This window comes from Thamnophis sirtalis, unplaced genomic scaffold, assembly GCF_051295495.1.
Source record: "Thamnophis sirtalis isolate CommonGarterSnake01/CBP01778 unplaced genomic scaffold, rThaSir2_p1.2 scaffold_5, whole genome shotgun sequence".
NCBI lineage: Eukaryota > Metazoa > Chordata > Lepidosauria > Squamata > Natricidae > Thamnophis > Thamnophis sirtalis.
This window is the reverse complement of record NW_028261385.1, coordinates 23,399,413-23,414,377: the sequence shown is the minus strand read 5'-3', so window position 1 is coordinate 23,414,377 and position 14,965 is coordinate 23,399,413. Positions and strand designations below refer to the sequence as shown.

Below are 14,965 nucleotides of genomic sequence, written 5' to 3'. Positions count from 1 at the left end.
CCAATTGGTCCCCTGTAATGTTTCCCGCTATTTTTTCACCTGGAAGTTTTGGTCATTCTGTTATTAATCTCTCCAGGGCTATACAAGATGTATTCTTCTGGTTGACCTTTTTTTTTTTTTTAAATTTGTAACTCATCCAAAATTGTTGGGAAGCTTTGAAATTTGAATAAAATCAAAGAAGAAAAACAATGTCTGAAGTTTAGGTCTTTCTCCCACCCACCCCCCCTTTCTATTTAGGTTCTGATGTCTCTGCATGAAATGTTTCCTGCAGTCCAGGCAGCAGAAATGGCTGTGCAGAGAGATTCTCATTCTTGGGAAGCATGGCAAACGCTGGGGCGGGCCCAGCTTGGATTAGGAGAAATCACATTGGTAAGTATAAACACAGAATTGGGTAGTACTTTTGACAGCTATTTATACACCTGTGAAAAAAACATTGCTTCAGGAACTTACAGAAATTTCTGTAAAGAGGAGAGAGTCAGAGGTAATTAATTATTTCATAGGCACAGTGACAACCATGGGCTTGTTACAGATCTTCAGGGATCTGTCTTACATAGGGTGCAGGTATCTGCCAGGTATCTGGTTTTTATCTTAAAGCCAGGTGAATTGTGACCTGGAAGTGCAGTATATTGCCAGTCTTGTTGCAGTCAGACCAGTCTAGTATCTGGAGCTTTCTGTCCCACTACTTTCCATAGAGAGGAAAGACTTATACTGGTCCTCCCCAGGTACCTGATGTGGCCAGCTGGTTTTCATAGAGCATTTATGATTTTCCCAATGGACTAGCAAGTAGCTTGGTTGAGTACCTGGTGAAATTCTAGAATGCAAGACCAAAAAGAATATGTGAAAAGATTTCTACTGAATAGCCTCCTCCTCCAGTGTGGTTTAGAGTTTCTCATCCTGGTTATAGGGAATGGGTTTCTAATTCTGGAAGAATGTTGATTGACCACTGTGATGAGTAGAGTAGAATTAGAATTAGGAATAGGAATACGACAGGTAGGCCCCGGTATGGGCGTACTGGTGCCTGCCAGGAGCACTGGGTACCATTCCGGTACGGTGGTCCAGAGGGCCCACCTGCCCGCCCGCAGTCCTTACCTGTATTTGAGCTCTTTGGGGCTTCCACACATGTGCACGGAGCATATGGCGCCTGTACAATGCTCCACCGAGCAGCTGGAGCGTCATGGAGACATCGCGGAGCGTCACAGGAGGTAATGACACATGTGCGCGCTGCACACGTTTGTGCGTTCATGTGGAGGATGCCAGGCCCCATTGCACCGTACCAGTTGCAATGGGATCCGGAACCCACCACTGGAATAAGAATAGGATAGAACAGAACAGAACCTTGGAGGTCTTTTAATCCAGCCTCTGGCAACTGACTCATATTTATGACAGATGCAGTGTCCTGGGGTCATGCAATCACCTTATGCCGCCTTCTGATAAAAGTCAATGGAGAAGACAGTTGTACTTAACAATGGTGTTACTATTGTTAACAACTGCAATGATTCACTTAACCACTGTGGCAAGAAAGGTCATAAAGTTGGGCAAAAGGCACTCAACATCTGTCTTAGTTGGCAACAGAAATTTTGGGCTCAGTCGTGGTCATACGTCAAGGACTGCCTGTATATTTTTATCAAATGCAAAAACCTATGGAAGCTACAGAGTTAGTTGTTCCTTCTTGCATCTTTAATGTGCGTACAAGTGACTAGATAAAAGATGTGATAGCAATAACACTTAGACTTATATAGTGCTTTACAGTGCTTATAGCCCTCTCTAAGCAGTTTACAGAGTCAACATATTGTCCCCAATAGCTAAAACACCCTGTTAGTTAATCTGCAGTATCTCACTTTAGTTTTCAAGTCTTGTAAGATTTCCTGGAACTTTTTCTTAATCTAGCTTGATTGTGAAAGAGACTGTGCAAGCAGAATTCCAGCTGGACTGTGATCCAATTATATTAGGAATTTGATTGTAATCCTAGAATTTATTAACTTTGAATTCATCCCAAATGATTGCTAATTTGCTCTTAATTTAACATTACGTTTTTCAAACTTCCTGCCTTCCAGAAATTGCTTCTACATCCACTTAATTTCTGGGCCATCCAAAGCATTCATTCCGGAAGACCTGGATATTACAAAGGATTCTGCTTCATAGTTCAGTTATACAAGGAAAGACATAAGACATGATTTTTCACTGACGATACAAGTATGCACCCTCTCACTCATGGTTAGTCTGGCAAACATTCCTGTGAGAAATGGAAAGGCAGATTTCTCCAGGTTACTAATGTTCATTTATTACATTTTCTTTTCATTTCTTTCATGAAATAAAACATTTCTTCTGATGTGGAGAAATGATCAAGTATTTCACAAACGTATCACCAAGTTACCAAGGCTTTCTGCTTTCATTTAAACATGTACATATTAATTTTGACCAGAACTGGGAGGAAGATATAAACAAACACGTTTTGGTTAAGCTTCAGTACAAACTTTAAACAATCAAAAATTTAATTAATTATAAAAAGAGACAACTTGCGTCTATTCCTAAATTACTTGCATCCTGAATTACATTTGAAACACCCTGACAGTTTAATAACCATATATTGAATTACTTTGGTAGTATTCTTCACGTGGTATTTCTTGATGTTTTTTTTTCTCTTTTAAATTTCTCTACACTGATTTCCTCCAAATATTTTATTCTCGTATCCTCATTTCTCTTGCTCTAGAAAAGTTTCCATTGCAACTTATGTAAAAGTTTCATTGTGACTTTGCGTGGAAAACACCATGCTTTTTCCTGCTGCAGCCTTAAAATAGGGGATTTTCTTTGTATGAAATGAAGCAATGGAGTATTTCAGTCACTCCCATGTTTTCAAGTAGGAATACTGGGGTGTTCATTTATATAGTCAGACGTGTAATCTCTGGGTATGAAAACCAATGTGAGTTGAATCTGTTAGTGTGTTTCTAAGAAGTTATTTGAATGTTTGATAATGTCAGTAGTGTATTTATATTCCAGGATGAAGAGAGAAATTGAGGATTTTTTTCATTTATGAAAATTGCTGCCTTATTGCCTGTAACTAATATTGCTGAAATAGTAAATCTACAGTGTATTTATATTTGTCAAGGATCTTTAGGTATTGATGTGATCTTTGAAGACAGGATTTTTGATAATGGTGGTGAATTGAGGAAATATGCTTAACAACTATAGTAGATTTTGCACTCTAGAGCAGGGGTGTCAAATTCACAGCAGCAGCATCACGTGACAAATCGGGACTCTTCCTCTTTGTTAAACTGCGTGGGCGTAGCCAGCAGGTGATGTATTCGGGCCATGAGTTTGACAGCCCTGCTCTAGAGTTTAAAAGCTACACCTGGGTGAAAAGTTTCACTATCTACTCAGCCAAGCATCTCTGGCACAAGAGCAGTGGATATTAAGTACCACAGCCTGGATTGCATTCATTTATCCATTCACTCATTCATTTAATTTGTATGGCCGCCCATATAAAACGAGTGACTGGGCAACAAACAGGCACACACGCAAAAACATACACTCTGTGTGTGTGTGTGTGTGTGTGTGTGTGTGTGTGTGTGTGTGCATCTATATGTCTGTCTCTCTGTCTTTCTATCTCTCTCTCTCTATCATCTATCCATCCATCCATCCATCTATCCATCCATCTATACTGTATATTTCAAAGCACCTGATATGCCCAAATATAGGAGGGAGCATACCCTAGGAGCCTTCCAGGCAGAAAACCAAATGCAATACATACGCAACACACACACACACACACACACACACACACACACACACACACACCACACACAAAATTATAAATGTTAACCAGAAAAGAGGGTTCACTCCCTTGGGACCCCAGACCCTGCACATAACCAGGTTTTTTAAGGCCTTCCATAAGGCCTGCAGAGTTTGGCCATTCTAATCTTTAAGAGGAGAATGTTGCAGAGGGCAGACACTATCGCAGAAAAGGTACAGCTCCTAGTCCCCACCCACTGATATTCCTTGGCTGATGGGACCTGGAATATGCCCATCTTGCAAGACTGGATTGCAAAAGGTATAAATGACTAGAAGAAGGTAACTGAACCCAAGCTAGGAAGGACTTTAAAGATGACTACCAGTACCTTGAATTGCATCTGGCCATGAATGCAGCTCATGAAGCTGTGGTGTTACATGTGTTGAGTAACCAACACCATTTCCAATCTTCCAGTTGCATTCTGCACCAGCTGAAGCTTCTGAATGTTGTTTAACAGTAATCCAGACAGGAGGATTTATGATCCTTTCAGCAGAAGGCCTACAAGAGCCAGAACCACGTTGAACTCTTTTTTAAATATATATCCAGGGTATTTTTCATAGAATCTGTTTGTCTAGTTAGTAGCAATCTACTGCTGCTGTTTCCTTAATCTTCTTCACCTCTGAGCTTCTACCTGGGCTTCACTAGCCCAATCAGGCCTACCTCCAGACAAGTGGTGGGTTCCAGATCCCATTGCAACTGGTATGCTGCAACAGGGCCTGGTGCCCACCATGTGCACGCGCGTAGCACGCACATGCATACTTACCCCCCCGCAACCCTCCAGCTCCTCGGAAGAGCATCACGCAGGCGCCGTACTCTCTGTGCACGAAAGCCCCAATCAGCTCAAATACAGGTAAGGTGGGTAGGTTGGTGGGTAGGCCCACCGGAACACCGTACCGGAATGGTACCTGGTGCTCCCAGAAGGCACTGGTACGCTCATACTGGGGTGTACCGGTCGTATCACACCACTGCTCTAGCCTAAAACGTCCACTTTCCTCTCAACCATCCATCTAGGTCAGAGAGATAGCTCACAAGAAGGAGTCCAAAGTTCTAACAATATTTGAAGAACTACAGGCTTGCTACGTTGTGCTGTGTTAGCATTATGGTGTAATAAATATAGTAACATCAACAAAATCAACATTGTAGTTAGCAGTGAGTTCACAAAAGTTTAGCAACATGTCCCGAAACCTGAGTTACACTGTCTTAAGTTCATAAGCAACTAGTTAGGCAACTTTTGTTATGATTTCAAATAGAACGTGTTGTTTAGACTCTCTATGTTCATGGGTCCATTGCTAATATCAGCATCAGCTGTCACATTTATTGCATCATATTAGGCAGATGTTAATTCCAATGCAAAATGTGATCTCTTCAGGAAGAGTGGGGGATTTTGTTGGACAGAAAGATTTTGATAAATAACATATCCCTTGCAGTCAGGCTTCGTTAGCCAGACTTTCTTTTGCAAGGTACTAAATAAGTTTTAATAATTGATGGCATCTGAGCGGAGGGAATCTGGTGATCAGATAATCCTGATATTAGGGAATTAATGAGAATTGCCAAATTGCTGAAAGAAAGACCAATAAAAACACAATGATGAAAAACGCAAGGTAGCAGGAATAGGCAAAATGCAATTCTACTTCCTGGATTAAAAGCTACCTTGTGATTGCTACTCCATTTTCAGTTGAGATGGCATTGTTTAGCCAAAAATATATTCTACAATTCTGTGTTTTTTTATGATAATGAACAAGAAACTCTTGCTGGTATTAATGTGTTCATAGTTCTATTAGATTGTGAAAGGCTAAAAGATTTCTCAAACTTTTTGATGAATAATATAGAGTCAAGCATACTTAAAATTCCAAAAATGAATAATGAGTGAGATTAAGATAATTTTTTTTCATAAACACACCAATTTCAGCATACAGCTGAAAGGCTATTTTTGATAACTACTTAGATGGTAAAGAGAACATAATGTTATATATCTGAAAATATTTATTACATTTTATTGTGGAAGGAAAAATGTTCAAAATCCGTCCTTTTCTTCCCACATTGCAAAGAAAATCTCAATAAGAATTATATTTATAAAAAAAGAAAATGTTGTGCTAAGTGCTTATAACACACTAAATTAGGGGGGAAAAAAGGACTTTGGTAATCCATGAATCAATACACAAACCAAGCTGGGTGCAAGAAAACTAGATTGGCTAGAGGAGATACACATCAAATTGCATTAAAACCTGAATTATTTTTGTTAGGTATTATAAAAGGAAATTATGAAAAAAATACCAGATACTTAATTTTACACATCGTTATGGCAGTGAGAATTCTGTTTGCACAAAACTGGAAAAATAATTATATGCCAACAGAAGAAAATGTAATTAAAAAAATATTGGAATGTGCAGAGATGGATAGGCTCACGAAAGAACTGAAAGAGAAAGACGAATCTGAATATTACTCCGTATGGGGTTTATTATACAATTGGCTGGAGGAAAGGAGGGGAAAAGCAGGAAAGCAAAAAAGAAAGGAAGAAAGATCAACAAAACAATAGACAACTACACAACCGGAAAAGAATTAAAAGATTGAAATATTAGATAGACTATAGCAAATAAATATTACACAAAATGACATAAATGTAGTAAAAACTGTTATATATAGAATATATAGAATATTATATATAGAATGAAAACAAATGTATGAAATAATGTAAATGCACAAATATATGAAGTAGTTATAAAAGATTTATTTGTATAGATAAAACTGACACAACAGATAGGTAAAAAAATGTAATGTGTTGCAAAGATGTGAAGTTTGTACAAACAAAATAAAATTAATTATTAATTTAAAAAAAGAAAACTAGTTTTCCCATTGTACTATGGCACATGTGCCAGAGGTGACACGCAGAGCCCTCTCTGTGGGCACATGCACCGTTGCCAGCTGTTGTTCTGGTTTCCGGCCAGCTGGTCTGTTTGAGCACCGGAGCCAGAAAATGGCTGGAAAATGTCCCCCAAATGGCCAAAAAACAGGCAACATGCGCTGGCCAGTGCTCATGCATATGCTGGAAACGCAAAGACCATCTGGCCAGTGCGCACTCCAGCACACATGCAGATGTGTTCCAGATTGATCACTCGGTGCCGAAAAGGTTCCCCATCACTGCACTATGGGATAGCCTCAGTTAATTGAGTATATTTCATGAATGTACTTTCACATAAGCCCACAGAAACATGGAGACGAAGCTGATAGCACTTTGGCCTGTTAGCGTATATGAGAGTCAGTGGGAGGCCTCTGTATAGTGTATTCAGCTTTTATTTTCTTCTATTAGATGGCTGCCAATTTATATGAAAACCTATTTTCTGCCTGTCCTGTATATATAATAGGCCTTCTCCCTTTTATGGTGATAATGATTCCTGATACTGAAAATAAAAATATTCAAAGTCCTATTCAATCATTTCTGGAAAAGCTAGAAATAGTTTTCCATTTCTGCAGCTATTAATAATTCAGATAGTTCTAAAGAATGGCCTTCTCTAATCTGGTTAACTAAATCTTCCACAATTTTGACCGTGGTCGAAATGACATGCATCATCAGAATGGAACAAAACATCTTACAGAGTAGCACCTCACCTTATTTCCAGGAATTATTGTGGTTCTTCTGATTAGTTTTTGCTAATACTGTAGAAACATACAGTGTGAAATAACTTCCTGAAGTATACCATCTTCCCCTGGTCATGAAGAGGTGGACTACAAGGCTATCCAAGACTGCATGGAATCCTCCTCATTATTTTTGTGTGCTCAGGAGCTGTTTCTGATTCCAGTTGTCAAAAATGAATTGTAGAGTGTCCTGCCATTGTGACACAAGATATATATGGAAACTCTTAACATATGCCCTAAAATAGTTGGGCATATTTTTCCCCAAATCAACAACCACACAAACTCTTCACAAAAAGATTAAGAAAAGGTAAACCAGGGATGGCTAATCTTTTTGTCGTAGCATGCCCACATCCATAATGCAATGCATGTGTGACACAACCTGTGTGCCCCATCCCCCTGTGCATGCACGCGCTCACCATGCCCCTCCATGCATGTGCATGCCACACACACACACACACACACATCCTGTTTTTGGGCGTAGCAGGCCTCCCTGAAGTCACCTGGTACCAAAAATGGGGTGTGGGAGGTTGCGCTGCCCCCATGCTCCCCACCCCCACACATGCATTCATGACCCACCCCCACGCATGCATGCGCATCTCCCACATGCGCCCCTCCCCCCACATGCATGGCAGAGACCCGAAAATCAGCTTGCCAGTGGGATGCACGCATGCATGGTGGAGCTGAGCTGGGGAGACTGCTTGTGTGCTTGTAGAGGGCTCCACGTGCCCCCTTTGGCATGCATGCCATCTGTTTGCCATCATGGAGATTTCTGCCCTCATGTATCAATGGCCCTCTCCACTTTAATCTTCTACCACCCCATATATATTGTCAAGTGCAATGATGTGAATTTTCTCAAACTCATTGCATTGAGGATGTATTCCAAAAAGTGTTTGTGGTAAAACTGTAATATGAGTTCCTTTCTGTTTGCATTTAAATTCAGTGCAGTTAATTGATTTTTTCATCCCATCATATGTATTTATATATCTATACACACACACACACACACACACACACACACACACAACATTTTTAATATGACTGTAGCAAAAAAAACCCCTCAATACTTTGGCCATCTAATGAGAAGGAAGGACTCAATGGAGAAGAGCCTAATGCTGGGAAAGATTGAGGGCGAGAGAAGAAGGGGACGACAGAGAATGAGGTGGCTGGATGGAGTTACTGAAGCAGTCAACGTGAGCTTAAATGGACTCCGGGTGATGGTAGAGGACAGGAAGGCTTGGAGGAATGTCCATGGGATTGGGATGGGTCGGACACGACTTTGTGACTAACAACAACAACCAAAAAATAAAAATCTCTGGAGAGTAGATTTTTTGTGACAGTTGTAGTCCTAGAATTTTGGTGTGTCTGTGCCACAGTGGATGAAAATCAGAATTTCCCTTCAGTGCTTCTTAATGGTCAGCATTCTCTCAAAAACTTAAAATGAGAAGAGTCCTTTTTTTCTGAAATATGAAATCTGGAAGTTTTCCTGACTCTTGTAGGAAGTGAATTCATTACCATGGTTTAATTACATAGTTCAGGATTTAATTATATGTTTCATGATGGTTTAAAGTCTCTATTTGACCTAGTAAATTATATTTTTAGCCACATAAAACTAATAATCCATATATACTATTAGAATAAAGGGGCTTAGTAATTCAGATTCATAAAAATAACTAGTATTCATACTACACAATTATACGGTGATAAATGTATGTCTTGGGGACCTCATTAAAAAGAAAGAAAATTAAAATAGTCATTTTGTATTTTGTAACACTGAATTATTTTCACATTTATTCACAATCTAAGCAGTCTATTGATCTAACAGCTGTTGATGGGTCTTGGACTGCAGAGAATTGAGCGGAATTATTTCAAATGCTTGTAAGGTCTGCTTGTACATTTATGCAGGCAATTGTTATACATTTAACAAGATAAACAGTTGAATCTGTAATTCAAAGTTTTGGGGGAGATGTTGCAATAATCAAGACATCACTGAATGAAAGAAATGTTTTTCCATGATAATGAGGCTGTAAATGTCTTAACACATTCCCCCCGCCCTTCTGGATCGGAAGGAATAGAATCTTTTTATAAGTACTTCTGGTATTTTTGAAGAACCCTATAAAATGAAATAACTGTCATGTTAGACATTTGATGTATCAGAATGTTTCCAGGTTGCACAAAACTTTTTAAAAAATATCAAAGTCTGAAATAAATCCAAATCTGATTATATGCACTGCCATAGAAATAAATAAATAACCCCAGGAACAATATAGCACATTGTAAAGGCACTTTTAAAACTAGTAATTGTTTAAAGGAAGAGCTCAAGATAGCATTCACTGCCGGCCTTGGATATGTTGAGTTGAATTTTAATATGCCCAGTTCAAATCCAAAACTTGAACCACGGATCAAAGCCACCAATGAATATGTTGCTTGTGTTTGCAACTGGATCATACTTGGCCACACATTTGAAAAGATCAGGTTTTGTATTCGGTATAAGCAGAATCCATACAAACCCATTAGATTCTTAACACTGTTCCATAATACATCACTTAACTCTTTCAAGGCATGAAAGTATTGATGGGTTGGCGGATGCTAATGGCTGTGTTTTCCTGCTTGTTTTTTTTTTCAGGCGATTCGAAGTTTCCAGATTGCCTTGCACATCTATCCACTCAACTCTGAATTGTGGAACGAAGATCTTTCCTGGGCCAAAAAATTGCAACAACAGAAAAAAGCAAGCAAAACAGAGACAGGAACACAGGGGTCTGAGACGAAAACTTTGGAGGAGCCGATCCCAGATTACGATTTTGAAAGCGATGAGATCTTGGCTGTGTGTGCTGCCATTGCAGAAAAGGAAAAAAGCACTTCGACTAAAAGTGTAGTGATTGTATCAGCTTCAGGGACCGTTGAGACTGTAACCGAACAAGAGGAGCGTGCAACGGTCCCCGATGGTGCTGTGTTTATCAAAGCACGATAATCCACATAGTCCTTTCCTGTAACAGCCATAAATTTGAGGAGTGGCTGTTGCTATTGTTGTTTACTTGCTTTCCCTTCTGTTGGAGCCTTGCCTTGAGTCACTGAGCAGTGGAGTTCCCCATTCCATCAAATTAAACTTTCGGAGGCACAGGGGCAATGCGTCCTGTAGGTGTCCAGAGGAGGCAGAACTTGGAAAACTGAACATGGGTAATGTCATTGCTGTTGCCTGTTCCCAGATTGAATGCTATTTTGAACAACAACTTTGCAAATGTGCTGCCTTCCTAGTGCAACACCCTACATGTCCCACAATCCACAGATAGCGTGGTTCGTGGGGATGTTAGCTGAGGTTCATGGAAGATGATGTGCAATCCTCCCAAAAGGCATCACCCTTGTAGAAACCTGGTGAGGGGTGTGGTGGCTTTGAGGTAGGACTCATGCCTCACAATCAAGAGACTGTGAGTTTGATCCTAGATAGAGGCAGATATTTCTCTCTCTCGGCACACTGAGAATATATCTGCTGAATAAAACTCCACATTGGCGACAGGATGGGCATCCGGCCAGTAAACACTCAGCTCCATTCAGTTGCCCAGACTCCACCCCACAAGGGATTATGGGGTCGTTAAGAGGATGATGACTGTAGAAACCTGGTGTTCAATATAGAAAGAAAACAGAGCAGTCTGGCAATAGTGGCTTTAAAATAGGAACTGGAAGTGTTGAGTCTGTATATGTTTATACTGCCAAAACTTAGAAAAGTGGAATGGCTTTGTAAGCTTGCTAGCAATTCTTGCTAACATCTGGTCTTGCTGTGATGAAGCAAAGCAGGGGAGGAGGCAAAATCTTCACATGCTTGTACAGCTGTGGTACGGAATGTGCTGAACATCTTTTAGTCTAGTCTGAGTCAAAGTCATTCTGTTGTCTTAATATAGTGGCTCTCAGATGTAGTTCTCAGATGCTGCTTTGGATGCAAGATACTCTCCTTGGGTTCCCCCCCCCCTCCAAATCCAGTTTTAAACTACTGTGTAATTCATGCACTCGAACACAATACATAAAGTGGCCTTTATGCTTCCCACTGTCGACGGACTTTTAAAAAAGGATTACTTTCATGACGTTTAAGGTTCAGGTATTCCTTGTTTGGTGAGGATCATTGGGATCAGGAACTCCCATCACTCAGCTACACCATCCATAGAGTGTGATATCATGTGACCACACCGATTTACCTTGGCAGTTTGGGCTGTCCGGTTGCTGCTGTCAGGTGCAGTTGTAGTGTAACGTGTCATGTGATCACCATTTGCAACCTTCTGCCAGCTTCCTCATAGACTTCGTTGGTGGAAGCCACCAGTTACCGTATTTTTCGGAGTATAAGACGTATCTTTTCCCCCTCAAAAAAGAGGGTGAAAATCTGGGTGCGTCTTATACACTGAATACAGCATTTTTGGCCTCCCCAAACCCTGCCCCCTTTGCAAAAATGGTCATGCAAAGAGTTTGCGAGGCTTGCAAAATGCTCCTGGAGGCTGGGGAAGGCAAAAATGAGTGGAAAATGGGGCATTTTTGCACGTTTTTGCCCTCCCCAGCCCCCAGGAGCACTCTACAAGCCTCCCAAAGCCTGTGTGCCCTTTTTTTTTGTTGCAAAAAGCAGACTGTTTTTGCCCAGCCCCCAGGTGCACTCTACAAGCTCCCAAAGTCTCTACATGCCCCCCCCCCTTTTTTTTTTTGCAAAAAATGAGGCATGCAGAGGGTTTGGGAGGTTGCAGAGTGCAAAAGCTCTTTTTAAAAAAATTACCGCTTCAAAATCATGGTGCATCTTAGAGTCCGAAAAATACAGTTCATAGTTAATAAATAGTAGTCATGTGACCTAGGGATGTTGTGACATCATAATTGCAAACTGGTCACCAAGTGTCAGAATTGCAATTACATAACGGGGGGTGGGGGAGTGAATGCTGCAACAGCCTCAACCACCAGATATTAAATGAAGTATATTGTTGAGAAAATTTCTGGGCAATTGCTTTTCCAGGGCTTAATCCCACTGCTACAAAGGATTTTTTTTTAAAAGCCCAGATTGATTTTAATCTTTAATCAAAGAAAGAAAGATGAACTTCGGTGGAAGCAATTTGTAACAGCAATTTAAAATAATCTAATTGAAATTGTGTATATTTAAACACATCTATTGCAGGATAATGTTGCAAGCAGTATGAAAATGCTGTAGATAAATTATTATATCTAAGCCATCACTCGAGATGAGAGACATGCAAAGAGGTTTAAAAAAAACCCCACAAAAACATTCTTTTTAGGGACAGTTTGTTCTGCTGCTTTAGAGTTTAATCCATGTTTGATGTCTTTCTGGAATATTCAGTGGGGAGAAAAGTATGTGTATAATTATGCTTCTTAGGGTAAATCTGGCAATTCCTTTCTAGTTCTTACAGATAAGTTCTATGCATAGCATTTCCTAGGATTAATCCAAAAGCTTTGTTGGTGGCCTCCATAAATTTCTTAAAGCAGAGTCAGTATTAGGCCAGCAGGAACAATTGGTACATTATTCAGAGTTGATTATAATCATTTGAAGCACTGTTTGAAGATAGTGAGTTTTCCTATCTTAGTTTTATCCTCATCCAGATTGATATGAAAAACTTGGCATAAATGTAATTTTCATAAATTTCCACACAAATAAAAAGTTGGACATAAATCACTTAAGCCCTTGTCATGGAACAAATTTGTCTCCCATTTATTCAAGACTGTTTTAGCCGTGTGTGTATATATATTATTTCAGAATTTCCATTTATTTTAAATAATGGTATCTAACTGTATATAGTACAGGTAGCCCTCGATTTACAACAGTTCATGTAGTGACCATTCAATGTTACAATGTCAGTGAAAAAAAGGGATTTATGACCGTTTTCACACTTACTGTGTTTCCCCGAAAATAAGACATGCCCTGCTAATAAGCCCAATCGGGCTTTTCAGAGCATGCTAATAAGCTCTCCCTTATAAATAAGCCCGCCCCCAATTATTTAAGCGCATGCGCAACCGGTCCCCGCCATTACCTCTGTACCACCTACTGGTATATTACCTCTGTACCACCTACCGGTGCAGTTTGCGGGGCAAAAAGAGGGATTGCTGCAAAAACAGCGGCAGGCGAAGCAAAATGCTTCCAACCCCCCGCCCTTCCCTCCCACGCAAAAAGAGCCAGTCGCAAAAACAGTAGCAGGTGAAGCAAAGTGCTTCCACCACCACCCCGTCCTTCCCCACAAAAAGAGCCCAGCGCAAAAAGAGCGGCAGGCCAGCAATGCGATCACCCCCTCCCGCCTGTTCCTTCTCACACAAAAAAACACCGCCCACCCCAATGGTAAAGGTAGCCTGCCTGGTTCCCTTCCCGCTGTCCCTTTAGTGAGGGGTGGCAGATGGGGTGGGGAGAAGCAAGGTGCGCCTCTTGCCTTTCCAGGTCCGTTGCATTCCTCGCCTTTTCGCCCATTGAAGCCCCTTGGAAGAAAAAAAAACCTTGCGAGGTGAACTCATGAGGTTTTTTTTACAAGGGGATTCACTGGACAAAAGGGCGAGGAACCCAACGGACCTGGAAAGGTAAGAGGCGTGCCTCGCTTCTCCCCCCCCCAACCTGCCACTCCTCGCTAAAGGGACGGTGGGGAAGGGAACCAGGCAGGCTGCCTTTACCATTGGGGTGAGGTGTGCGGTGTTGGGCTGCGAGACCCTTCTCGCAACTTCAAGAAATTTGATTGAACTTGCGAGAAGGGTTTTTTTTTTACCAGCGGCTTCCCTGAACACAATGGCGAGGAACGTGACGGAGCTGGAAAGGTAAAAAGTATGCCTCGCTTCTCACCTGCCCCAGAAAATAATAAGCTCTCCCCCTATAATAAGCCCAAGGCCATATTTCGTGGGGCAAAAGAAAATAAGAATCTGCCTTATTTTCGGGTATGACTGTTGTAGTATCCACATAGCCACATGATCAAAAATCAGAGCCTTGGCAACTGTCTCATATTTATGACAGTTGCAGTGTTCAAGGGTTTAATCACCTTTCACAATCTCCTAGCAAGCAAGGTCAATGGGGAAGCCAGATTCACTTTACAACCATGTTACTAATTTAACAACTGTAGCGATTCACTTGACAGCTGTGGCAAGAAAGGTGGCAAAATGGGGCAAAATTCACTTAACAATGGTCTCACTTGGCAACAGAAATTTTGAGATCAATTGTGGTCGTAAGTCAAGGTATCAGGCCTGCAGTCATATTCCTTTTAGGATCTTTGACCTGCCACACTCTCTATTATTTTCCTATGCTGTTTCATTAGTTGGGAGGGGGAATAGTAAGGAGTAGAATGTGTTGTTGTCAAAATAAAACATTCCTTTGCAGAAGCCCATGGTCATTCTTTGTCTCTGCACCCTCTGCACCTGACCGGAACTAGATGGGTGGAAATGCCAGCGTGGCAGTGGAAGATTGGGCCATGTGATGGACTTGAGGGTGTAGGGCAAGATCATGAACTTTCAACTGAGTGGAAAACCCAGGAAGCTTTCAGATTCTGGTTTTCCACAGATGTGCCAACATGTCTCTCTTAATAAATTGGAAGTTTGAGG

At 40.9% G+C, this 14,965-nt stretch overlaps 1 protein-coding gene across 1 annotated transcript in view; it reads left to right on the top strand.

The window, feature by feature from the left end:
- The window catches only part of TTC33 (tetratricopeptide repeat domain 33), a 46,268-nt gene extending 33,193 nt beyond the window's left edge, over positions 1 to 13,075 (top strand). Inside the window, exons 4-5 of the mRNA XM_087715452.1 lie at positions 238 to 369; positions 10,044 to 13,075. Of these exons, the coding sequence (XP_087571578.1) occupies positions 238 to 369; positions 10,044 to 10,388 (477 nt within the window). The 3' untranslated portion in view covers positions 10,389 to 13,075. The remainder of the gene's footprint in view (positions 1 to 237; positions 370 to 10,043) is intronic.
- Positions 13,076 to 14,965: the final 1,890 nt, after the last annotated feature.